The sequence below is a fragment of the Podarcis liolepis genome (genome assembly GCF_965112155.1).
Source record: "Podarcis liolepis genome assembly, chromosome: 15".
Lineage (NCBI taxonomy): Eukaryota > Metazoa > Chordata > Lepidosauria > Squamata > Lacertidae > Podarcis > Podarcis liolepis.
The window spans coordinates 11,471,595-11,498,194 of NC_139566.1; the positions used below are offsets into that span (position 1 = coordinate 11,471,595).

Genomic DNA, 26,600 nt, shown 5'->3' on the forward strand with positions numbered 1-26,600 from the left:
TGCTACATTGAGAGTTCTTATAAGAACCTCACTCAGCCACAGGAACATAAGACAAAGGACGGCGGTAAGAGATTCAGACTATTTTTTTAAAAATAACTTAGCATTGTTTTTCAACCTGAGTTAGGAAGAGCATGGTCTCTGATAGCCTTGCTGTCCAATCACAGCTTCCAAAAATCCTGGATTTCTGTTGTTTTCTAACAGGAGTTCTTACTTCTGGTCTCAAACTCAAAAGAGAAAAATCAAAAAAGCAATTTCCAGGTGTTTAAATTATCACATTTTGCCCTTACTTTGTAAAATTGTAGAGACAGAAAAAATAAGAGGGGCATCACTGGGTTTTTTGGGGTGTACTGTAAAAATGGAGACCAGCTGTTGGCCAGTGTTCTCATTATTACAGTGTCTTTCCAAGCAGCTACTACAGAGGGTAGGATGGTAAGCTGGACCATGCCATCTGCTTTGCTGAGAGACAAGCTCCCTTCCTTGTTGCAACAGTCATATTTTAGCTGCCATTCCATGAGGCTGCAGTAGCTAGATGAGAAGCTGCTCCATTGCCTCTGCTGAAAGTATTCTTACTTGAGTCTTCTCTGTGAATTGTGTCCATTCAGTCTGGCTGTGTGGCTTATGCAAATAGTGGTATGTAAATCATCTAAATAAAAATAATTTGTCCCCGCATTTTGTATGTTTTCCTCTTCCCTCCTCTCCTTGTTTTCCTTTTGTGCCATATCTTTTCATTTGCAAGCTGCAAATTAGCTAAAGAGATGGAGGAATAGCTCAGTCATTGAGATCAGCGGGTGGCAGGCTCCGTTAGGATCAGAGTTTTTTAAAAAAATTCTTATTCTTTCCATCCTGCTGTCACCATTTGCGCCTCTGGGCACCTCCAGCGTGAAAATGCATCTATGTGGCGCTGTCCCCAAACTGCTTCCCCGTCAACTATTACAGGAGCATAGAGATGCCAGCTAAGCGGTAGAGCGGCATCACCCAGCCTCCATAGAAAACCGTGGCCAATATGGCGGCTTTCAAATTTTCGCCGGAAGTCTTGTCTGTCCCATTTCTTCATTCCTACCGCCTCTGGTGCTGCGCAGGCGAAGGTATGCCTAGAGCGGCTCTCCCGATGCAGCTCCGCCCCCTTTCCTAGTTCTCCAAGCCAATGGGGGGGGGGAGAGACCAAGGCGGCGCAACGAACCCTTCTGGCTCGCGCGCCAACCGCAAACCGGCAGGCAATTGGGTGGCACGTCTGAGCCAATAGGAGAGCGGAAGGGGTGGGGTTCCCCGCGGAGATGCGCGCAACGTCCGCGGTGCCGTCGCCGACTTGTAAACCGCCTCGCGACTCGCTCCGGCGCGTGCGCACTTTCCCATCCGCCCGCCGCTGCTCCCTAACGGCCGCTCTGCGTGTCCTCCGCCCCCTCCCCCCTCCGCTCCCATTGGCAGTTGGGGGATGTCGGGGGCCCGCGAGGTGGTGACGCTCCAGTTGGGCCACTACGCGGGGAGCGTCGGAGCCCACTGGTGGGGGCTTCAGGTAATGTCAGAGGAGGAAGCCTGTGATTGGGCAGGCTGTGCGCGCGCGGGCGGGGAAGGGGCGGGGCGACCGTGTTTGCGCAGCTTCTCCGAGGGCGGTTGCTGTGAGGGGGAAAAATATTTGTTTACTTCACAAAATTTATACACCGCTTGACCGTAAAAAAATGAAAAAGAAAAGCCACCTCAAGCCATAAAACGATAAAAATCAAGAAAAAAACCACAACCCTACTGATAAAACATAACAAAATTAAAATACTAAAACAGGTTAAAATCACCTCAGCTTTCTAAGCACCTGCATAGGCCTGTCTCAACAGGATTTTTTAATCTATTTTCTTAGTCCTGTTTGAAGGCACCTGCTTGATCTCAATAGGCAGAGAGTTCCAAAAGGGAGCTGCCGCCATCTTACAAATGTGGGGTGGGTATTGTGTGGCTCTGTGGCAGTGCTGGTTCCACCGGCAGAAAGGTTGAGTGGGCCGGTGTGGGGCAAAGTGAACTCATAGGTACAACATGTCCCAAATAGGAGATTTGTGGTTAGACTACATCGCAGGATAGTTGCATGAGCAAAATAAAAGGAGGTTTGGGGGAATCCTACCTCACGTGGATGGGACGTGGGTGGCGCTGTGGGTTAAACCACAGAGCCTAGGACTTGCCGATCAGAAGGTTGGCGGTTCGAATCCCCGCGACAGGGTGAGCTCTCATTGCTCGGTCCCAGCTCCTGCCTACCTAGCAGTTCGAAAGCACGTCAAAGTGCAAGTAGATAAATAGGTAAGGTAAATGGCATTTCCATGCGCTGTTCTGGTTCGCCAGAGGCAGCTTAGTCATGCTGGCCACATGACCCGGAAGCTGTACGCCGGCTCCCTTGGCCAATAAAGCAAGATGAGCGCCACAACCCCACAGTCGTCCGCAACTGGACCTAATGGTCAGGGGTCCTTGCCTCACGTGGAGGTTGTGAGTAAAGTAGAAGCTTGGGGCTGGTTTCTCTCTCTGTTGAGCTTATTGTGAGAATAAAATAGGAGGGGTTTGTAGGCTAAGATACCTCATTTTTTGCCTGTTCTGAGTGGATGTCCCCAAGCATTTTGAACAGAGGGAGGAAAGCTTTTCTCTAACCACTTTCTCCGTGTCATGCAGTATTGTATACATGTCTCCTCTTACCTTTGCTCTAAATTAAAAGCCCGAAATAATGTTGTCCAACAATATTTGGAGGATCACAGGCTCTCCGCCTGAGACTTACACCTCTACTTCAGCCAGTTCGAAGCATCTCTTACAAAATAAGTGGAGTAAATACTGTATACCACAGGGATCTCCAAGGAGTACTTGCTGGTTTAGAACTCTTTTTTCATGCATTTTTATAAATTTTGTTCCCCCTTCCCAGGAAGCTTCGTTCTGCTTGGATCCTGCAGCTACACAATCAGATGAAGGGATTTGCCATGATGTCCTCTTCCGAGCGGGAAGAACTCTCCAGGGGCGAGAGACATACACACCCCGCCTCATCCTCATGGACCTCAAAGGTGGGTGATATACAGAATTGTGTAGTATAGTTTTTGGGAGAGTTTAGCCCAAACCCTCCTCTTCTTCATGTCATTTTCTGCATCCTGGAAGCCACATGTTGGAAGCAGGAAAACACAGGCCACATTCCTTCAATGTACGTACATTTGTTTTTATTCAAAGCATTTAGACCCTGCTCTTCTGGTGAAGTGGCTTACAAATCAATAAAAGAATATAGTCCTGCCCTCGGGGTTACAACAGATAAATGGCATGACACACAAGAAAAAAAAAATGGATGGGGAGGGAAGAAGAAAAAGGAAATGAGCTCAGGCACAAATTCTTAAGACTTTCCAGGTTAGTTATTGTAATCAGCTCGGGCGGAAGTGAGCCACATAGCTACAGGCCTTGGCAGTACTCCAGGAAATATCCTGGTGGCCCAGCCTTCCTGGAAATGCCAGACACTACCAACCTTTCAGGTTGGGACCTTGGCCTCTGAGGGTCTAGCCGAAATCTGCCCGCTGATTGTCACTCCTGTTGCAGCCGAGATCTTGCTGACACTTGCTCCCAGAGCAGATGGTCCTGTGACAGTCCCTCACAAGGCAGGTACAACCAATCGTTTCTGTAAGCAAGGAGAAGCAGCCCAGCCCATTTGATGAAAGCAGACAGCGAGTGGAAATTGCAGTTTCTGCCTACTTGTTGCTGTTGTTATTGCTGGTATTTATTTATTTTAGCCCACCCTTCCTGCAAGGAGATCAGGGGGCAATGTATGCAGTACCCACCCCTTTTATCCTTGTAACAACCCTGTAAGGTAGGCTAGGTTCCAATAGATAGCCACAAGACCAATAAATTTAGTGACTGGTCAGACTGGCTGGCTTTATTTATATATTTAAATAGTGTGTGTATACCACTTCACAGTCATCTCTAAGTGGTGTACTGGAAACACAATAAAAAAATTCCTTCCAGTAGCACCTTAAAGACCAACTAAGTTAGTTCTTGGTATGAGCTTTCGTGTGCATGCACACTTCTTCAGATACACGAAGTATATTTTGACTATGGCAGACCAACACGGCTACCTATCTGTAACTGGAAACACAATGCAATTAAACACCTGTCCCCACTGTATAAGTTTTCTAATCTCCCTGGGACTTGCCAGTTTTGCAAGAGAGAGTATCTGGTCTTGGGAGCTGCTGTTCTAGCTAATTTCCTTCCTAGACTGCGTAACATACCATACACTCAAAGCACATTACTCCCCCGCCAAATCACTCTGGGAACTAGTTTGGTAAGGGTGCTGAGAATTGTAGTACTAGGGGAAACTACAGTGCCCAGGATTATTTGTTGGAAAGCCATTGCTTTAAATGTATGGTGTGTACCATGGTGTGTATTATGTATGGTGTGTATTATGTAGGCTGAGTGTTGGCCCTTAGAGCTCCCCTGGCATAAAGTAAAAGGAAATGCTTCAGTTCCTGTGGCCTCTCTTCTGATCTGGGATACTTGGTGTTCATGGTTATTATCTTGATAAGCAGCTTTCACAGCGACAGCGCTTTCTGTTTCTCTGCAGGGAGCCTGAGTTCTTTGAAGCAGGAGGGATGCCTGTATGCAGATGCAAAAACAAATACCCCTTTGACATGGTGAGTTCCTCCCCACCCCTGAAAAAAACACGTATAAACAACTACCCTGTGCACAGCATAATCAGATCTATAGGATGGCTTACTAATGATTGTAGGGAAAACCTAATAACAGCTTTCAATGCATTATTGATGCACAGAGGTGAGGATTGTATAGTATACAAAATGGACTCCTGGTGTTTCTGATTTCAACTTTTTAAAAATGTTTCAAGTCCCTATGGTTGTAGACAGGTTACTGCTACAATTTTGGAGGCTAGGAGATGTCAGGCTGGGCATGGTATTCTTTTCACAACAGTTCACTATGTTCCCCAACATTTCATGAACATTGAGACATTTTCTACTATATTGATGGGAAAGAAAAACTAACAAACCCGATGTTTCTGTGAGGGAAACATTATTCAACAAGTTAAAATTAACAGAAAATCTTGTTATTCATCATGTATAAAGAACCAAAACTTTACTAAGCACCATAGACAGATAAAAAAATCTCATTCTCCCTGCCCACATGCATAATGACTAGATGGTGTGACAGAAAAGAAAAAAGTGGTGGGAACGGAAGAAGAAAGCTAGCAAACTCAGACACCAAGTCTTAGAAGTTTTAATCTGCCTAATTACAGTTGCTAGATTTGGCGCAGCAGTGGTGTGGCACTCTAGATCCTCTGTATTTTAAAGGCAGCAGGGGAGGGCAGTATTCTGCACTCCACATACACCCCTTCAATCTCTGCTGCAATTTGTGCAGAACCATGTGGTTAAAAGGCTCAATTTTTCAGGAAGGGAAATCTGACGACGCACCAAGAAGACCCATCCCCTGCGAACCCTTTCCTGCCAGACCTCAACAGGCTGGAGGTAAGATATCCTCTACCCCTGGAGCTTCACTGTTTCTTTTCTGCCCTTGAACCAGCGTTGTTAAGCCCGGCGCTTTTGCTTTGGTGGAAATTCCTGTGTTGCTGGCAATCCTTCTTGGAATTAGTTGCTAACACTCGTCTTTCCACTGTCTGTTAAATGCCAAGGGCAGCTGGAGAAATAGCCCCTAGCTTAGATGGTTTTAAAAGAGTTAGACCAATTCACAGAGAAGTCTAATGACAGCTGTTGGTTTGAGGGGTGTATAGTAAGCTCCAGGTTTGTAAGCTGTCCACCAACATCTGGAGGGCTACAGGATCTCTTGATTCCTTTATGGCTAAATCACAGTCTCTGGTCAGAATGTCTCTCTCTCTTTTCAGGATAACAGACCACCCAATGGCGGTTTTGCTCCAAGGACCCTTCCTGGTGGTAAAGATGTGTGTGTGCTCTGCATGCATGGCTTCCTGCAGGGGTAGAATGGGCAGATATGTTTTCAAAGGGTATTTTAAGGAAGGCTTCTGATCCGTTCACAAGGTATTCCAAGTTTTGGCTTCATTTGCTAGCCAAATCCATTATTTGTGGTTGCCCTGGGTGCCTCTGGCAATTGCAGAAAACATAGGCTATGAAGGGGTGTTAATCCCTTTTGCTGGGCTGCTGCAGTAAGTCACACCTAGATGGCTATCACCGCCTACAAAATCCTGAATAGTAAGTGAAATAAGTTGTGGTTCCTTTTCTCTATGTTGGGGGTTGGATAAAAGAGAGGAGGTTTCTCCCCCATGGGCAGAACTTCTTCTGGAAGTGCTGGTGTGCTGACCTGATAACAGAGAAGTACTTGCCACTGGCGAGCAGGCTGATAAATTGATAGAGCCATTTCCACCCAGCCAATGCCTGTGTTCTGAAGCCATTTTGGCACATAAGCAGTATATAAATTAATAGATGGTGGTGATAACCATTCTGCTTCCAGACAGACCTCCGCTCCGTGAGAGGCAGGACGAGACTTCAAAGAGCAGGACATGCTTCTGGTCGGATTTCCTCTGCACACACCTGCACCCTCGTAGCATAGTAACCATCTACCAGTACAATCACGATGGGTAAGGAATGTTTCTCAGCATTCTGGGCTACCTTTTCCCTGGGCGGGCCAGGAGATGCTGGCTCGAATATTGTCTGCCCTGCTCTGGAAGGTGCCTTTGGAACGATGCTGCCACTTTTCTTTCAGGGATTCCAGCCGGCTGGAGACTTTTGGACAGGGGGAGAAGCTGCTACAAGAGGGCACATACCTTGAGGAGCTCGAAGACAGGCTCCACTTCTATGTGGAAGAGTGTGACTACCTGCAGGTGAGCATTTGCTATAGTCTCTTGTTCTGCCCAGAAGGGTGGGTGGTGCCAGCTCACTTGAGAAACAGCAGTAAAGCAGGCCCTCATGTCTAGTCCCAGAGCAGGGGTGGATAATCTATGGCCTTCTGTTGCTGGACTACAACTCCCATCATCCCTTGCTGGCTGGGGGCTGATGGGAGTTGGAGTCCAGCATTTGGAAGGCCATGGTTTCCACAGCTGTGCCATAGAGGCTGCACACTGGCCCGGTTTCCGGGGTTTTGCAGGTGGTTATTGCATTTTAGATATTGGGCAAATAACAGTTACCTCCTTCGGCCTGGAACTTGAGCCGGGCGGCAGGGAGCAGATCCTCCTGAAGAAGCTGCTCAGGCCCTCGGCCATGACATCACTGCTCGTCCCCTTCTCTCCCTTTCCCGCCCCCCTCAAACCAGCCAGGGAGAGGCCTGAAGGCTGAAACATCTGGTGCTTAGATGAGAGGCTGTGCCAGAAACCTCTGGTGCATCCTGCTATTCAGCACTGAGTAGTGCTGGTCAGTTAGGAGCAGAGATCCCTTTGTCTACTCTCTTTGTCTCGTGCTCCAGCTCACTAGCCTGCCTTCCACCCCTGGGATGAGGCAAGCTCACTGGAAAAGCAATAGAGCAGCCCATTTCAATAGCACTGCGTAATTCTTAGGCAAGCTGTGTCTGTGTCTTGGCCAGGATGTGGCACCACCCAGGTTTAACATGCTGAATGTCAGCAGCACCCAGGTTCCTGGGGCATTAGTCCCTTCAGCATGGGGAAGGCTGTGAAGCAGCTGAGATTATATGTGGCACAGCCTGGGCTTGCAGCAGTGTGCAGGCACCAACTCTTGAGTTGTCAGGTCACCCCAATTCTGGCCGCTGATCACAATGTATCTGCACACTTCCCTCCTTGCACAGGGATTCCAGGTTCTCTGTGACCTGCACAACGGATTTTCAGGGGTTGGGGCAAAGGTCACGGAGCTGCTTCAGGATGAGTATGCAGGGAAGGGAGTCCTGACATGGGGGCTGACGCCAGTGCTTAATGGAGCCGTAAGTATGCCCCCCTCTATGCAAACTCTTTGCTCTTTCCTCCCCTCCTGAAAAATGCTATTGGTTAGGAATGAAAGCAGTTCAGAGATCTCCTCACTGAGAACGAGTGTTGTGTAGAGGATGGAGAGCTGGGCTTAAGCTGGGAAGATAAATGTAGCTGGACATATACTTACACCTGACTAAATATAATCAGACCTGATTGAATATAATTGTTTATAACGGAATATAATAAATATGATTAAATACATTCCAGGGATCATCCTAAGCATTTATTAGCTAGTTAATATTATATTCCTCTCACAGTAAAACTCTATAAAATAATATAAACTATCCCTCCTCCTGATATCCCTCATTCCCGCTTAACATAGTGGGATACTGTACTGAATTCCAGCTTTATTATACTGAATTGCTCCCAAAGTTTCCTGATCAAATCACTTTTAGCTTGGCTTATGGGCATTTTTCCATGGTCTAGCATAGAAGAGTCTAGCCATCGTTATAAAGTACAATACCCCAAGACCAATATATAGATTTGATTTTCCTTTTCATGTGATTCAGTAAACACATCAATGCATCTAGTGGGAAAACAGTTCAAAAATATTTATTGAAGAACTTCATTAAAACATCAGAAACAGGATGAAAGGAAATGATAATTAAGTAACTTAGTTTTGACAACAAGCAGAATTCTTAATTAGTTGATGTCTAGGAAGATCTTAGATTAATCTATTAGCTCTTCTTCAAGATTGTGTAGTCAGTTCATTAATAAGATATTTAGGTAAAAGTTAATTAGTTACTCAAAGACCTACTTATTATATATTTGAAGGCAGGAGAGAGAGATGCATAAGTGGTAGCCTTAGGACTCTTATTTCCTAATTCACTATGGGTTATAGCCTACTAATTTGTTCTCAGAGTAGACCTATTGAAACTAATGGCCCTAACTTAGTATTGCCCATTAATTTCAATGGGTGTATTCTGAATGACATTGGGTGCAACCCCATTTGATGAATGCTGAAACAAATCCTTTAGAAGTGCTAAGCGTATGGAGTTAGCACAGTTAGTCTGGAAATACCTGCACTTGGATCTAGAGCAAACTTTCATTAGAATGGGCTCTCTTTGTCTCACTTCCCAGTCCCCAATTGCAAACTGTTTCTCCCTTCCATATCCTGCACCTCCCGAACTGTTTTGTTGGACTGCCTGTCCCATGTTCTGTAATTTGTCCTGTTGAAAATAAATAATCTCATTGTCAATTCCCCCCTCCCCCAACCCCACAAAAAGAAATTGCATAAAGACAGACTCACTGTTCCCACTTGCACCAAGTACGCACTGAGAGGTTTTGTGCAACACTACCCTTCTGGTGTGACTCCTTTTCTACCACCTTGCAGATTCCACAAAGGAATTTTTACAGGCTCATGAACACAGTCTTGGCGATGGTCCATCTTTCCAGCCACAGTTCGCTCTTCTGCCCCTTGTCACTATACGGAAGCCTGGGGCTCAGACCAGCGCCCCCCATCACACTCCCATACGTGCACTATGAGGTCAGTATTCCTGCAGGTGGACACCTGGGTATGCCTGCGCACACACACGGAGGATGGAGGAATACGAACTCCTTTGAGCTGTGTGTGAAGTTTGTGCATCCTGTATCACCTTCCCTCATTTCCCCTGGTCCTGCTTCTAAGGATCCTCAACTTCTTTTCCTTAGTTTCAAACTGGAATTTCAGCCATCAGAATTGTCTTTTTGCAATGCACAGTGCACTAGACTCAAATAGCATCTGTTGGGAGCAGAAATCGGAACTTTGGGGAGGAGAGATTCCTTGATATGACTGTGCCTTGATTTTATAACCCTCTGCAGGCAGCACTGGACTATCACACGAGTGCCATCCTCGCCACAGCCCTGGACACGGTCACTGTTCCCTACCGGCTCCAGACGTCAGCCATCTCCATGTCACATCTTGCTGAGGCCCTGAATTTCTCTGGGCGGAAGGTACTACGTGATTCTCTTTGAACTTCCATTTCCCTAGCCAACCCTTCAATCGCTCAAAAGCATGGTTGGAAGTCGCAGGATTTCTAATGTAAAATGAGAACAGCTTCCATCAGGACCAGGAGTGTGCACTCAGTTACTAAGTGCCTTAAACGTTCCAGCACTAGTTTGTCTGGATTAGCTGTTATAGCTTATACCAATTTGGACTATTGGACTTTCTGGCTCACTCAGTGTTGTCAACCTTGACTGGCAGCAGCTCTCCAGAGTTTCAGGCAGGGAGTCTTTCTCCAGCCCTACCTGGAGACGCCAGGGATGAAACCTGGCACCTTCTGCATACAAGGTCTTTTAAAATAGGAGTTTAAATGCATTAATAGTGACATATTTGGAAAGAGAATCCTCCCTGTGGGCCATCAGATACCGGCAGGGATGAAATTTCACCCCCATCAGAACTTCCTTTTGGGGAAATCTGCCAGATCATAGTTTTGCTTCATAATTAGGCCCCAATTTTGACCAGTCAGTGCACTGAAACCAGTGAAACCAGTTTATTTCTTGTTTTGCTGTGTGTGCAAAAAAGCTTAATGGCTTTTAAAACTCACAATTTTTTCCAAGTTGGGTTTTTCTTTCCTTTCCAAGCATCATCTGGCCCACTTGCTGGAGTCCCACTCTTGTAGCGCACCTTGGTTGCTTCTGGCATTTTTACTTGTTCTGGTACACAGCACTTTGGGGTAGCCTGGGCTTTGAAGAAGTCAGTCCCTTCTGGTCCTACATCTGCTGGTGATCATTGTATGCCTCCTCTTCCAGGTAGCAGCTGCAGTAGCAGCTGTACCATTTCCTGTGGCACAAGAGCAGTCCCTTCCTGATGCTCTGTGCAACCAGCAGCCTGCCATGCCCTGGAGCCCACTGTCTTCCTGTGGCGAGCAAAGAGAGAGCCACTGCTTCGCTCAGTCTGTTGTGCTGAGAGGAATCGGCAAGGAGCACCAAGTCAGGTAAGAGGTTTGGGTGGGTGGGGGTTCTTCCTTCAGTGGTGGCAGGGGAGTGGCCTAGAGTGGGTTACTCCTCTCACTTTTTGCAGAGCTATGCAGATGACTTTAGTACAAACACACATCCCTGCAGCCTTGACCCATTCCCCATTTTGCGTCTCTTGTAGCAATTCCCCTTCAGGCACTGAGCCGAAGTCTGTCCTCCACATGTGTGAGACTGGACAGGAGGTGTTGGCCCGCTACTTGTACACAATCTCCCCCAGAACCTTGAGGTTAGTGAAACAGGGAAGGTGGGGGGTATAGGAAAGGTGGTGACCAGGCTTCTGTCCCTAATGCTTGTTTTGTGCTTGCGGAACAGCACATCACACTTACTTCGAGGCCCTTGCAAGCTGCTAGCTCCCTACCCCCAGTTCTTCTCTCCTCTCCTCAACAAGCATGGATTCCTCTTGGAGAAACCTTCAAGCGCTTCAGCAGGTAAGAAGCCTGGGCTCTGGATAATGCAGTAGGAGAAGCAGGTGCTCACTCAGGTTAGAATGTGAAGTCTCAGGTTTGTGTTTGGCCCATTATAACTTTTGTGGTGAGGGGTAAAGAAAAGTGGGAATGTGGAGTTCTGCGAGGTAACTTGTTAGAAACCCAATTGAAACTATCTTGGCACTTTTACTGTGGCTGCACTCCTGACCCCACTTACTGCAGAAGTCAGCTCCACTGTACTCAGAAAGACTTGCTTCTACATAAACTGGGTCAGGGCTGCAATGTGGAAGTTCCGGGATGATGGGTAGGGGCCTAAGTATTTGTCCTCTCCTCCCAGTTCAGTAGAAGAGTTTTACAGACAGCGGCTCCCACTTTCAATTCCCAGCAGTTCGTTTAAAAAGGGACCATGGCCCATCACTGCCAGTTGGCATAGCTCAGGGCTCAGGAGCCTGTGGCCTTCCTGTTGCTGAACTGCAGCTCCCCTCATCCTTGACCATTTGCCCTACTGCCTGGGGCTGATGGGGGTTAGAGCCCGACAAGCTATTCAACCCTTCTTTATACCCCTGTGCTTCTAATATGTGATTGATCCCTGATTGGTTGGGGCATGTGCATAGGACGAGTGTGGCCCTCCATGTGTTGGACGACAGCTCCCCCTCACCCCTTGGGGTTAGTCTGGAGGGCATGAGGCTGGGAAGGGCTTGCATAGATCATATGTGCAGCAAGTTTGGCAAGAAGCTAATTCAGTGACTAGCCAAGTACTTCCCGTTTAATGTTTTCCATCACTTTCCCACCACTGTGTTGTAGAAACATTGATTCTCAATAGGCCAGCGTTGTCCCAGTAAAGCAAGGCTTGCTGGTATTATCTCTCTCTCCCTTTTGCACTAGCACAAGGCAAGAGTTGGGGGGGGGCACCAGCCTTATTTGGAAGATGGGTTATGCTGCACCATTAACAAGGCTACGGGGGCAGTAGACACAAAGGTGCTCTGGCACTGCTGCAGTCAGAATGGGTTTTCTCAAATCCTTTCATTCTCTCCTACACAGCTGTTGAAAGTATCCCTGTCTTCGGAGCCCTCCAGTCCTTGGCTCTCCTGCGTAAAACCCTTGGCAGTTTCTACGAAGAGCTGCGCCAAGTTGACGTCCGGCGATGGGCAAGCTTTTTCTCGGTTGGAGTTGAAATGGATGACTTTGAGGAAGCTCTGGAGCAGCTGAGGACACTGTCTCACTGTTACAAAGAGAGCGGGGGCTCAGCAGCAGATTCGGAGGATGAGGCGGACTGAGTGTGTGCGTATTTTCTGCAGTGCCTTTGAACAGGAAAACATCTACTAGCCCTTGCACACATTTATAAAAACAATAAATCCCCTAATACAGTCTCCTCCATTCTGCATCATGTCTTGTGCTACTACGGCTGTTAAGCTCAAGGTATTTTCAAAAAAGTCTTCTGCCTGACCTTCAGGCTTGCAGTAACCTGAAAGATTCTGTGCACAGAGGTAAGAAGGTGCTCTTCATCTTCTACAACAGGAATTACTTTTTATTCCTTAAAATACAACTGCCACAATAAATATTCACTCAGAAGCAGCACAAAGAGAGAATGTACATATTTTTCCTACTATTTAAAATATTTACACCAGCCATTATCCAATAACAAGTGCAGCCTACATGACTTCCATCACACAGCAGACCCCACTTTTTTATGGAAGGGGGAATCTTTTGAGGTGACTTCAAGTTTGATGCGGGAGGTGGGGGTCGGATGGAGTTCTTTGGAGCCATATGCAAACAAGATTGCCCAGCCATCTCCATTCCTCTTCAGTAGTACTGGCTCCCGCTTTCAAAAGCCTTGCTCCTCCTGCTCTTCCTCAGAGAGGACTGGGTCTTTGTCAGAAAGCTGGTCAGTGTTGCTGGTGCTCATTCCATCTTCTTCGTCCTCTGAGCTGACATCACAAGCCGTGTGAAATAAAGTCATCAGTTCCCTGAACCGATGGGCGACCTGAGAGCAGAACAGGGTTGTAATGGAGGGAGACAAGGTGAAACAAGCAAATTGCCTCCGAAGCTAATCTAGTCTACAACTGATACTATTTCAATTTTTTTAGATGAAGGTAGGAAAGATAAGCAATGGCACACTTACCTTCTACTCTAAATCCACCACCAAACAAGAAATCTGTATTTCCTGGCTCGTAAAATAAACCCTGTATTCAAATACAGGATAATGTGCCACCAACGATTGGCCATGGGCATAAAGGGATCTCTGAATACTGCCAAGTGTCCAGCTAAGATTGAAACACAGGGCTCTCCCTGCTCAGTTAAACTTTCTTCTTTGAAAGTGTCCTTATCTGTAAACTGCATTTCATCCTGTCACTCAGTGCAGATTTTTAAAGGGACCACAGCACACAATTTGCAGAGCAGCTCACCGTGGATCTTATTTCTTTTGTGAAATTAGAAATACATGCAATCCTAACTGCATGGGTAAAGTGTCACCAGTCGTATCTGTGGACCCAGGGATTCCTAAGCTTTACAGAAGAACTCAACGCTTCCGAGAGATTTGTCTCCCCCAGGACTCACCTCCTCTGCAGTTTTGTTGCACAGCTGCTGCGAGATGGCACTGAATGTGTCTGGGTGAGCTCCTCGCTCCTGGCAAGTGGTCAGAATGACCCGGTCAGCCTCTCTGAAAGAGAAACACCTGACACTGGGAAAAGGGAACTGGAGTGGGCTGCTCCTTGGACCAGACTTCATGAATCCCACAAGGCTCGTTGTCAGATGGAGACTTGTGTTTAAGAAAGTCCTCACTGTTAGCCTTTAACAGAATCACACCATCCACAGGGGAATGGCTTTAAACTCAGTGAGACGGCCTACAGGCAGGGATGGTAAATATTCCTTGCCTGAAACCCTGGAGGGAGCCGCTGCCAGTCAGTGTGGACAATACTGAGCTGCATGGACCCAATGGTCTGAAGCAGTATAAGGCAGCTTCCTATCAGAAATGGAGCAATAGGGGCATGTTGGCAAAGGCGCTACCAGGCTTCCTTGTTTTGCAACACTCCACCGATTAACTGCTTTTTCTCACAGCCTACCTGTTTCACACCCCACACTGCTTTTTCAATCTTATCTGTACATCCTGATGTAGGACTGGGCTTTTCCTCAGTGCATCCAAGTGTTGGGGTCGGGGAATGCCTTATACCTCTGGGGACAAAGGGATTCTAAAGCAAAACCACTTATACGCAGACCCACCCCGGTTCTCCCCTAGTACTGGCTTTTGAACAAGGAAGCAAAAAAAAGTACCTGGTCCACAATACCACCTTTTCCCCGGTGGAGCTGACCTTGATGTTCTTGGCGCACACAGTCGCTTCGACCGCCCTTTGGTGCAGCTCATCTCCCCGCAGCGAGGTGGCCCGCTCCCCACCGCCTGCAGCTGGCAGCTCCGAGCGGGCACTAGCACACAGTCTCTCCGTGGCATTTCCTTTCTTCTCCGTAGCCAGAGGGCTGCAAACTCCAGAGGCCACTGCTGGAGTCTGAGAGCCACAGTTTGCCGCTCCTGCTTTCGGCGGCGTGAGGTCCTTGGAGTGTGACCCGCAAAGATCCCTTCCTTTGGGCTTTGTATCCAGAGACAAGGGCAACCTGTCCAATTCCTTGTCCTTGAGACACACTCGAGGAGCAGCAGAAGCTGCCCCCCGCGAGGGGCTGGACTGAACGGCAGGCTTTTGTGGCCAACTCTTGGCCAGAGGGGGGTTGACACCTGGGCTAGCTGCATCACCCGCTGCTCCTGCAAGAGTCTCACCCCCTGAAACGCCGGAAGAAGCTTCCCCGCTCCTCGGGCCGAGTCCTGCGTCGCTCTCGCCTCCTATATGGCAAGAGCCACTTTTGGGTCGGTGGGGTTTCGGTAGGGTGCCCCTCTGCACCTGCAGCGTGGAAGAGGCAGCAGTACTAGGAGGGAGCGGCTTGGCAGGATCGCTGGCTTTGGAGAGACAGGGAGGTCCTGGCAGCGCACCCCCTTCCGTAGGGGTCTCCTTTGGCAAAGGCAGTTTTCCTTCCACGCGAGAAGCTGGGAAAGAAGAAAAACAATAGGGAAAGGATTGTTCACACTCGCATGCTCGTTGCACAGCATTATTAGAAACTGTGGAAATGAAATACAGCACAAGGTTATGCAGATGGCACTGCTGAGATACGCTAAGCTTAAAAACTAGCATTAGGTGCCAATGCGCCTTCCAGCCTGTGTGAAAATAGCCACAGCTAGCAAACTGCTCCTAGTGCCATGTGCCATTAAGAGGAGAGGGTGCTTCCTTCAAGCACTGCACACAGGCCCCTCAGCTTCACCTACAAGAGAGGAAGACCAAACTCGTTTCGTAAATTTCTCTCGCGCTCCCCCTCTAAAGGGGCCCAAGCGTGGCAAAAAACAATGCAATCTTAACAAAATAAAAACTTTTTTAATGGCCACGGAATCTCCATCTTTAACTGGATTCAGCCTTGGTTTATAGCCACCCCAAGCCCCTCCTTCCAGACACTCCTGAAGGAGTCTTGTGGTACCGTAAAAGACTAACGAGGCTTATTGTGGGAGATAACCCTGCAGACTAAAACCCACAAAGCATTATATACAGCCACAAATCTGTTTCATATTTAAAAGGTGCCATTTCTAGCGTGACATATCAGGTTTAACAATCAGCCTTGGTGGCTTCTGAAAAAGTTTCCAAAGCACAGAGCAGAATTAGGACCAGAGAGGATGCCCTTGTCCTCAGAAGGGACAAAGTATGAAATCTTACACAGCCCCTGCCAGGATCCCCTCCCTCCTGCCCACGGAGCCAGTTAGGAGGTCGCTTGGCACAAGATCCCAGGGCTGCATGGGAAAGTTCATGGGTCCAGGCTTCCCACCCCTTTCACTCCCCACATACCTCCTGCTGTGGAGTCTGCTCTCCTGGCGCCTGTCCTCATCCTGCTCTGGGGAGGCTCCCCGTCCTCTCTCTGCTCCAGACTCTCTTCTGCAGGCTCCTTCCCTTCGGGGCGAGGGCTCAGTTCGCGCTGGACGAGGCTGTCGGTGAGCTCCTGGGGATCTTTGTTCCTGTAGGCCTTGCCATCTCCTGCCTGTGGGCCAAGGGAAGTCCAAGAGCGTCTCAGAACACCTCCTGCTCCAAACTCATGAAACTTGTATGCTTCCCTTCGCCACCCACCCTCAAAAAGCCATGAGACTCTATAGTTTGGCCAGGACCCCAGAGACCCAGGGTTCAAATTGCCGCTCAGTCATGAAACTCACTGGGTGTCCATGGGCCCAGTCACAGTCTCTCAGCTTAACCTACTTCACAGGGTTGTTGTGAAGATAAAATGGGGAGGAAGAGAGCCACCTTGAATACCACCTTGAACTACTTGGAGGAAAGGTGGGATAAAATGAATAAATGTAGATGAACTCCATGTCTAAGGCAGAAACCTTAACCCTTCATCATACAGAACTACATGCAGGCAGCTGAAATGGCAGCAACAATGGGTTTGAGATGTTACCATTAGTATACAGAGCTTTTAACAGTTTGGGAGCAGCTTATCTGGAGGGCTGGCTTAACCCACAGATGCCCCCTCAACCACTTCCATCCAGAAAACTTCATTACGCATCTGTAAGGATCCAGTCTTCACTCTGGAACTCGGCCTGTTGACATTAGGCTGGTACCTTCCCTGTATTCTTTTTGGCACCTCCTAAAATCCTTGCTACTTAGGCAACCCGGACGCCTAAAGTTGACGTGCAATTTAATCTGGAATGTAACAGCCGATTTTGTTCACTTTGCTTTTTTACAAACTTGTGTTTGACCTTTATTTCCACCAACAATTTCAGTGCACTTTTTAACTTCTTCGTAATCCTCTTGGAGGTTTTATTTGCAGCTTAGGGGTATGCAAATTCAGTTAAATAAAGTGATAATAATAATTTTATTATTATTTGTACGATGTTTTCCGCAGCCACTCTAGGTGGCTTACAGCACATAAAAAAAAATGTGAAACATTAGACATCAAAAATTTCCCGATACAGGGTTGTTGTTGTATAAGCTGAACAGAATCAGCACTTGAAGCCTTTTCTCATAAGGGAGACACACACAGATGAACTCACACACATAGGAACCAAGAGAGCTGCCTTATATTGAATCAGGCCATTGGTCCATCAAGCTCAGTATTGTCCACACTGACTGGCAGGGGCTCTGCAGGGTTTCTGATGTGAATCTACCTGGAGACGATGGACTAAACATGGCACCTTTTGCATGTAAAGCTCTACCACTGATCTATGGCCCAGTGCGCTGAGCTGAAGCCCCAGCGTCTCACGCACCCTCTGCCATTGCTGTGGACTGACCTTGTTGCTGCTGCTGCTGCTGCTGCAGTGGCTGCAGGTCCTTCGCTTGCTCCTCTTCAGCCTGAGATCACTGCTCCCCTCGTGGCAGGAGCAGCAGCACTCCTTGGCCCCCTCGGCCCACTCAGACTCCTGAAATCACACACAAGAGAAGAGGAGCAACCCTCAGCAGGACAGGCAGCAGGGAGAAGGAGCTCTCGAAAGCAATGCTTTGCCCCTTTAAATCCATATCAACGAAAAGAAAAGAACTCACTCTGAAACTCACCTACAGGTGGTACCTAACACCAAGAAAACTAGCGCTAATACATCCAGGGACCTCACCAAAATGCTGGAGAGGGTGCACCTCCACAGGCACATACCTCCACATGTGGTGGAAGTGCCCCCAAATCCAACTATTCTGGACAACAGCCATACGAGAAATATGTAACATAACTAAGCAAGTATTAGACATCACCCCAGAATTGGCCCTACTAAACATTTTCCAAGACAACAATGCCCAAAGAACTCATAACCCACCTACTTTCAGCAGCCAGAAACACCATAACCAGACACTGGAGAGACCTGTCAGGAGTAAGCATGGACCGAAGGTGCCAAATAGTATGGGAAACAGCCCTACTAGAAAAATTAACCAATAAACTGAAACTGACATGGGGACAAACAGAAGAAGACGCCTTTACCCCGGTGTGGCTCTCCTTTATCACACACACAGCCCAACAAGACAATGACAATAATCCACCAACAGCGTACAAATCAATATGGCTAACCTGATCCAAAACACCCGCCCACCCTACTCTCACATGAAAACAAAGATCACCACAGCCAATCACAAACAAACAAGGCCAACCCCAACCTCTCTCGCCACCAAAGGAACACAAGTGAACAGCAGAGAACCTGCATGAGCAACGCTGACACCAAGCCCTACATACATTAAGCATAATAGAAACATCGCCACCCAACCCCACCCCCACCCATCTCCCCACCCCACCCCTTTTTTTCTCCCCCTAATGTCTCAACAAATGAAACGGATTTGTAAAAATGTTACATGGAAAAAATACGAGAGACATTACACATACTTCTGTAAAACAAGAAAATCTTTTAAATCTTTAAAACAAAAAAAAAAAGCAATGCTTCGCGCCAAGGGCTCCCCCAGCCTCACCTTGTCAATATTCTGCCCCCCAAGCTCCTTCCTCCTCTTATTTTTCGCAGTCGCGTGGATTTTGGGGGGGTCCTCCTCCTCCTCCACATCTGGCAAGGACACCTCTTCAAATCCATCAAACTAGGAAAAGAAGCACAGAAGCCATTGTCAGGTAGTGTGGTTGGGATGCAGGGAACCCCTGAAGCTTAAAATCCCACACCCCTAAGTCACTCTCAGAGCTCAGAGCCACTTCTCCCCGCAACCCCAGAAAGCCGTGCAAAAGGCAGGTGCCCCCCTCTCCCAGGCTGCCCAGGAGGGTCAAGGGATAACTCCACCTCATACTCTTTCTCTTCCGTCCAGTTGATTTCCTCAAAATCTCCCAGGCGGTTGGCCGACGGGCGCAAGTGGTCGAAGAAGACGGAGAACTCATCCTGCAGGTGGTCATGCCCCTTCAGCAACTGCCACATCTGGGTCTTCAGCTGCACAGAGACATTCCAAGTAAGCAAAATAAGGAGAGGGGTGATTGGTACCTGAATTATAGGTGCCTCCCACCCCCCATATCAAAATGGCCCACCGGGGTGGGGGGAAGCTTAGGATCCAGCCTACTGGCCAAACCCTGTTTGCCCACCCCTGTGTGGAACATTTGCAGCATTTGTCCAATGTCTTTTTTTCTTCAATCCCTTCTTATTTATTGGTTTGGAGCATTTGTACCCCACTCTTCAGCTTAAAGGGCTCCCAGAACAGCTTACACACAATCGAAACAAGGCAGCCCATACCTGCAGGCTTACAATACAAAAACAACAACAACAACACGCACACAAGGGAAAAGGACAAAGGAGAGCAGAGGAAAATCAACATCCAACCAAGGCACTAATTTCAATGTACCGTATTTTTCGCTCTATAAGACGTACTTTTTCCCTCCTAAAAAGTAAGGGGAAATGTGTGTGCATCTTATGGAGCGAATGCAGGCTGCGCAGCTATCCCAGAAGCCAGAACAGCGAAAGGGATAGCTGTGCAGCGCTGTTCTAGCTTCTGGCTGAAGAGGCTGCGCAGCTGTCCCAGAAGCCTCTTCTATCCCTCTTCTGGCTTCAGGGATAGCCACGCAAAGCCTCTTGAGCAGCAGCGGGAGTGCTCCTGCCTCTTTACTCAAGAGGCTTTGCATTGCTTTCTTGTTTCACTCCTCTAAAAACTAGGTGCATCTTATGGGCATGTGCGTCTTACAGGGCGAAAAATACGGTAGGTTTTTCCTTCATGGTTAACCAGCTAGCACGGTTCAGGGGCAGGAGGAGCTTGTTGGAAATGGGCCTCCAGCGAATGTGATGAAATGAGCCCTGCTACCTATTACACCTTCCCAAAGCTAGGTAATTCTGTGATCGCAGCTTTGCATGGGTGGAAGGGAATAAATGAGTGGAGAATGGGTTTCCTCAGCTCTCCATTTATTCATTTTCTCCCGACAGTCCCACAAAGCTGCAATCACATAAGTAAATTAAGCTTAAGAGGAGAGTTACCTGTATATCCATGTTACATACAAGCCAGGAAACCAAAATTTGCAGCAATGTTGTATTTCAGCCACAAGAAAAAGCCTGCGATTCCCACCACAGCCAGAATTTGCTGAGGGGACAGGGCACAGAGAGGACAAGCATATTTCCCATGAGCATCTGTAGGTCTGCTTACCTCGATTATCTCCTGGGGCAGGCACTCTGCACAGCCCTGCAGCACTTTGATGATCTTCTGGTGGTGGGAAGGGTTTTCCGCAAAGCAGATCTCCAGTTGCCTAAGGAACTTCCTGCTCTTCTCAAAAGCTTGTTGCTCCTCAAACTGCCCCAAGGAAGAGAAACAATCTTCACTGTTCATGTGCCATCTTGACATCACTGGCACTGTCCAATCACCACCTGTGTTCTTTTTGGGGGGGGGGGGTGGCTCCAAAAGTGAAATTCCCTACCTGACCAGCAGGTGGCAAGCAACAGACAACAAACCCAGGTGCAGATCAGTGAAGCTGTACAGCTGTACCACACAGAGAAGAGAGCTGATGCCAGCAGAATCAGGTACCTGCTGATGCCCCTCGCCCTGGCAAAGAGCCCACTGGTCTTCAGAATTGCCACCTGCTTGCCCTCTCGCTCAAACCCAGACAACAGTGCAAGCAACAGATGCCCCAGTCTGCTTGCTCAGAAGAAGTCAGAGCCTTCAGAACCTCAGCTTTTGTTAGCAAGCAAAGTTTCTAGTCCCTGTTGCTGAAAAGATGCATTGCACTTCTAGTTTTGTGGGCAAATACTGGGGGTGGAGGGGAATGTCAGAAGCCAGAGGGGTGGGGAAGTAAGATTTCCAGGAGATCAGCAGGTGCCCAGTGTTGCCCCTGACCCCCAATAAGCTAGACATCAAAACCTCACGTACAAAAACTAATTTATAACAGGGCACAGAATTTAGGTAGGAAATCTGCCCTCTTCAGTGCAGCCCTTGGTCATGTGAGAGGGCATCAGGGAGAAGCAGCTCCCAAGTGAGGCTGGGGTGGCAGGCGAAGGGCAATCACACACCTTTTTAAAGACCACTTACGGCCCCAGTAACTTTGCAGTAGTAATAATTTTTTTATTTGTACCCCACCCACATGACTGGGTTGTCCCAGCCACTCCAAGCAGCTTCCGACAAAAGCATAATAAAACATCAAACATTAAAACCTTCCATATACAGGAAGTTTGAAACTTTTTTTTAATTTGCTGTTTTCCCTTTGATATAGTTGGAAGAACGTATTGTTGATTCATATACAATACTGCCTTTGATGGGAACTCCCTAAGTGTAGAGGCCCACTTCACATATCTACTACCTGAAGTCCCACCATTGTTTAAATGTCTTCTAAAAGCTGTATAGTTATTTATCACCATAATAATAATAATAATAATAATAATAATAATATTTATACCCCGCCCTTCCCAGTTTAAAAACCGGGCTCAGGGCGGCTAACAGCAAATATAAAAATTGATTAAACTACGACTTAAAAACAGCATAAAACAACATAAAAGACAACATAAAATGCAGCAGCAATATCAATAAAATTCAAAAATTCAGGGGTCATGGGGGGGGGGGGACAAACAAACCCCAGTCAGTAGAGATCAAATGATCACCAGGGCTAACTGGCTAAGTTGGTCCTGCTAGCGACAGCAAGGAGACCAGGGAAGAATTTAAATGTGGGGTTCCAGAAAGGGTTTCTTCATAGAAGAGGAAAGGGGGAAAGGGAATAGAGGATCCTTGGCATCTGATGGGAGGGCGTTCCACAGGGCAGGTGCCACCACCAAGAAGGTCCTCCGCCTGGTTTCCTGTAACCTCCCTTATTGCAGTGAGGGAACCGCCAGAAGGCCCTCGGAGCTGGCCCTCAGTGTACGGGATGAACAATGGGAGGGAAACGCTCCTTCAGGTATGCAGGGCTGAGGCCATTTAGGGCTTTAAAGGTCAAGTCGTAAGGTGGGGTTGCCGATTCAAGGCAGCAGTACCAAGTGAGCCATCCTTGAACTCCTTACCCCCAGCTGCCCCAGCACATCTACATACCAGCCCGCACTCCAGGGCCTGCTCAGGCAAGAGGAAAGCAGCAAAGTCAGTGAGCAACTGCGGCCACTCCCTTAGCAGGTTCCGCAGTCCCGCGTAGAGGTCGACGGCCGTCTGCTTCTGGGCGTTGCTCTCGAATTCATAAATGATGTGCAGGAACTCCTCGTACTTGCCGGGGACATTTCGCAAGGCCTCGCGCACCTGCGGAGGAAGACGCCGGCCTTAGCTCAGACGGAGCGCGGGGAGAAACGCCGCTCGTGCGCAGAGCAAACCCCAAATCCCAAAGCAACTACAGAAGCCTACAGGCCGACAGGCTTCATTGCAGAGCTAGGCATTCACCGCTCCCAAAGGAGGCAGCGAAGGCCACCGAATGGATGGGTTTAGAAGAGGAATGGGCAAATTTGTGGAGGAGCATAGAAGAAGAGTTTGGATTTGATATCCCGCCTTTCACTCCCTTTAAGGAGTCTCAAAGCGGCTAACATTCTCCTTTCCCTTCCTCCCCCACAACAAACACTCTGTGAGGTGAGTGAGGCTGAGAGACTTCAGAGAAGTGTGAGTAGCCCAAGGTCACCCAGCAGCTGCATGTGGAGGAGCAGGGAATCGAACCCGGTTCACCAGATTACGAGACTACCGCTCTTAACCACTACACCACACTGGCTCTCACACTGGTAGAGCTACCAATGGCTGCCAGCCCTGATGGCTATGCTTTTCCTCCACTGCCGGGGACAGTATGCGTCCCTCGCTGGGAAACCCACATTTGGAGAAGCAAGAGGCGCCATCAAGGATGTGGTCCGGCCAGGAGAAAGCACTTGAAGGAAGGTGTAGTGGGCTATGAAGAGGTTTGGCCTGGAAAGAGTCCCGAGGGCCAGATAAGAGAGCTATCGGGGGCCACATCTGGTCTCCAGGCCTGAGGCTCCCCGGTCTACAGGACCTAAGCACTCTCTGGTTTGGTGAACATCTGGAACTCTCTCCTGATTTAAGGTCGCTTGCAACTCTACATCCTGACTTAGCAGTTGAAGAGGGCCCTCCTTACCCTGCTCAGGTAAGCCTGGGCAAAGGCCAAGTCCTTCTGCTCCCGCAAGGGGTCTCTCTCCAGAATGTCTTCGTCGTAGAGGAGCAACAGCTTGGAGGTGTCTTTGCTGGCACGAGCCCGGCCTCTCTTCGCTCGCGCTCGGTGGGAGCCGCGGCTTTTGCCCGGTGCTTTGGTGCTCTCTCCTGGAAAAAACACAGAAAGCGATCCGACTGCAGTCCGTGGAAGAGGCTGCGTGTCCCACTTTTCCAGGGTTGCCAGAGCTTTTCCAGGGTTGCCACCTTCTGCGTGGCAGATCTCGATTCAAGCACATGGGGGGGGGAGAGACCAGGTGACCCTCCAGGCTATGACTCCCTCCCATGGCAGGAAGAAGCAGAACAAAAAGGAGCAAATACATCTTAATGCGCAAAGTGAATGAACGGGAGCAAAACCTGGGTCATACTGTCTTGTGAGATTTTGATTTTAATACTGTGCTTTAATGCTGTAACCTGCTCTGAGAGCTTAGGATGCAAGGCAGAATAATGATACTGATAATAACAACCATTATTATTACTATTATTATTGTTATTATTATTATTATTATTGGAATCGCTCAGTCCTGATTCTCTCTAAGAGATCCAGGCTAAGGGGGATTTATTTATGACCCACTCTTTCTTTCTTTCTTTCTCTCTCTCTCTCTCTCTCTCTCTCTCTCTCTCTCACACACACACACACACTTTTCAACTTGTATTGGGGCAGGGCCATTGTTCAATGGTAGAGCATCTTCTTTGCATGTAAAACATTCCCAGGATTGGTCCCCAATGGCATCTCCTGGTAGAGCTGAGAGAGACTCTCTGCCTGAAACCCTGGAGAGCCGCTGCCAGTCAGTGTAGACAACACTGAGCTAGATGGACCAATGGTTTGCCTTGGCAGAAGTCAACCTGCTCTGTTCCTGTGTGTCCCAAGGAGATGGGGCCAGGTCCTCTCCCCAATTCTGCTGCCTGCGACTCACCTGGGGCGTCCCTGCTGGGCTCCACCTCCGGGGCAGCGCAAGTGAGGGCGAGAGACTCTGCCGGCCCGTCTCTGGGGTCTGCGACCTCGTCGGCCATTTCGTCCTCTTTCTGCAAGTTTTCCGAGTTCTCCCCCTCCCCCTCCCCCTCCCCTTCCTCTTCCTCTTCTTCCTCCTCCTCCTCCGGCTCAGAGTTCTCCTCCTGGGAATTCTCCTCCTCGGATTCGCCCTCCTGGCTCAGGCGCCTCTCAGAGGCCAGCCACGTCAACTTCTCCATCGTCTCCTGTAGCGCACAAGGACCAAAGCATCTCATCAGCTCTCATAATTCCCGCCTCATCTGCCCCACCCTGTGGAAGAAGCAGCATGATCCTGTTGTAAACAAAAAAATGCCCTTTTCCCTTATAGAGTATCCAAGAGCCCATATAGAGTCCTTACATAGGTTCCCTATTGGTAGGAGGGAATAACAGAGGCCAACCAGAGAATATTGAGAAGCAAAGCAGCTAGTAAGCTTGATCTTTATTGATCTGTTGCCACAGGGTGCCCCCCTCACCCGCAGGAGAGAGGAGGAACCCAGAAAAATGGCGTGCAAGGCCTTATAAAGACTTTTGAAATTCCCATCCTGTAGCTCAAGACCACCCCCAGAAACATCATACATACCGTATTTTTTGCTCCATAAGACTCACATTTTCCCTCCTAAAAAGTATGGGGAAATGTATGTACGTGTTATGGAACGAATGCAGGCTGCGCAGCTATCCCAGAAGCCAGAACAGCAAGAGGGGTTGCTGCTTTCATTGCACAGCGATCCCTCTTGCTGTTCTGGCTTCTGAGATTCATAATATTTTTTTTTCTTGATTTCCTCCTCCAAAAACTCTGGTGCGTCTTATAGAGCGAAAAATACGGTACATCACAGAAGGGGTGTAACCTAAGACCATCCCTCAGATACATCATACCTACATACAGAAAAGGCGGTCTAAACAGAAATTTGAATGTTGTTTTTCTCCTGTCCTTGTTTATCTCCTGTCTGGCAGGTTACTTGATTGGATTGCTTGGGGAACCTGGCCAGTCTTTTGTAATGATAAATACTTTGTTCCTGGGCCAGGTCACAGGCTCACACCCTATTCAAACACAGACATACCCTTAAGACAGGATTTGTGAAGGAAAAGACAATGGGGAGGCTTTTCCATTTTCCTTTGACCTTGCAGAGAAAACATTTGGTCAGTTTGGGACAGTTTGGGAATCAAAATGGTTCCAGATTGGCCTTCCTGTGCTCATCTATGTATGTGCTTAGTTGGTACACTTATGAACATTACCATATGTCTAAGACCATAAAATTCCTATCACAGTCCATTCTAGCTATGAAGCTGGAACTCAGCTGGGGCAGGCAGTGACTCCTAGCGAAGATGAGGCTTGCCAAATGGCTAGAGATGGCTCCTTACTGCCCCACCAGCTTCAGCCTGCTCTTAGCCAGCCCCTAACTCCTTACTTACAGCCAATCTAGGGGGAGGCGCTGGCTGTCAGCCTCCTCCCCTTAGCCCTGCCCTTATAGAATTCAGCTAGGAGGAAGGGAAGAAAACTAGTATCAGTCGGCTCCGCCTCTCGCTGGCGCCACCTACTGTTGGGCTCCTTCCACCCCACCAGCCCCAACTGGCACCAGCCACCACTAGAGGATACCTCCACCCATCCATTGGCCCTGCTCTGTCTCCAACTGTCTCTGGCGCCACCTACTGTTGGGCTCCCTTCCTTCTGCCCTGCCAGCCCAATGTGTGAGACTCACCACTCAGGCTAGGCTGCAAAACCCATGCAAGAATAGGATGGCACACGTATCTTCATTTTATTTTCTATCATTTCCTAATTGCTTCCCACAGAACACCCCAAATCCATTTGACAATAAAACAAAACATATAGAGAGAAATAATTTCAAATTCTACATTCACTGCCCCTTCTGCTTTTGCATGTGCCCCACCCACCAATGACCTGCGGCCCTCAAAAGGCTGCCCAGAAGAGAGTGCAGCCCTCGAGCTGAAAAGGGTTCCCTACCCCTCTTCTAATGATTTGGGGCAAGAGAAAGGAAGGGAAAGGAACAGCGAAATGTATATCCCACAACCATAAGAACTGGAAGCTTGGTACAATCACGCGCACCTCTGCTTCTTTCACACAAATACTAGAAAAATGAAAATCTAGAATCAAGATACACTGAAATCCATATCACACAGCAGATTCTATGCTTCTCCATAGGTGGAATAGGGCATCCGAGCAGAGGCCATACCCCGTCCACTCGCTCTCGCAGGAAGCCCCATGGAAAGGAAAGCAGGCCTAGGGGCCATTTTCCCTTCTCCTGGGC

The 26,600-nt window shown here is 48.3% G+C and overlaps 2 protein-coding genes across 6 annotated transcripts in view; one reads left to right on the forward strand and one right to left on the reverse strand.

Annotated features, from left to right (window-relative positions):
* The first annotated feature begins 1,044 nt into the window (after window positions 1–1,044).
* Window positions 1,045–12,638, forward strand: MSTO1 (misato mitochondrial distribution and morphology regulator 1). Of its 2 annotated transcripts, none has more exons than XM_083477589.1 (14): window positions 1,045–1,513; window positions 2,885–3,020; window positions 4,556–4,625; window positions 5,393–5,468; window positions 5,843–5,891; window positions 6,427–6,553; window positions 6,679–6,796; window positions 7,711–7,842; window positions 9,222–9,374; window positions 9,689–9,820; window positions 10,619–10,803; window positions 10,965–11,069; window positions 11,156–11,271; window positions 12,310–12,638. In XM_083477589.1, the coding sequence occupies exons 1-14, from the start codon at window positions 1,433–1,435 to the stop codon at window positions 12,543–12,545; spliced, it is 1,716 nt and encodes a 571-aa protein (XP_083333715.1). In that variant the 5' UTR covers window positions 1,045–1,432; the 3' UTR covers window positions 12,546–12,638. The 2 variants fall into 2 exon arrangements, with proteins under 2 accessions (XP_083333715.1, XP_083333716.1); XM_083477590.1 differs by lacking the exon at window positions 1,045–1,513 and adding an exon at window positions 1,577–1,927.
* Window positions 12,639–12,775: 137 nt separating this feature from the next.
* The window catches only part of GON4L (gon-4 like), a 41,483-nt gene continuing 27,658 nt past the window's right edge, over window positions 12,776–26,600 (reverse strand). For 2 of the 4 annotated variants that reach the window (XM_083477495.1, XM_083477493.1), the window contains exons 22-32: window positions 24,263–24,542; window positions 23,275–23,456; window positions 22,245–22,442; window positions 20,382–20,525; window positions 19,043–19,186; window positions 18,729–18,848; window positions 17,576–17,704; window positions 16,143–16,332; window positions 14,539–15,298; window positions 13,825–13,927; window positions 12,776–13,252 (exon numbers count right to left, since the gene is read on the reverse strand). In XM_083477495.1, the coding sequence (XP_083333621.1) occupies window positions 13,094–13,252; window positions 13,825–13,927; window positions 14,539–15,298; window positions 16,143–16,332; window positions 17,576–17,704; window positions 18,729–18,848; window positions 19,043–19,186; window positions 20,382–20,525; window positions 22,245–22,442; window positions 23,275–23,456; window positions 24,263–24,542 (2,409 nt within the window). In that variant the 3' untranslated portion in view covers window positions 12,776–13,093. Of the gene's footprint in view, window positions 13,253–13,824; window positions 13,928–14,538; window positions 15,299–16,142; window positions 16,333–17,571; window positions 17,782–18,700; window positions 18,849–19,042; window positions 19,187–20,381; window positions 20,526–22,244; window positions 22,443–23,274; window positions 23,457–24,262; window positions 24,543–26,600 lie in introns of all 4 variants that reach the window. The other 2 variants (XR_014519724.1, XM_083477494.1) reach the window with 2 other exon arrangements.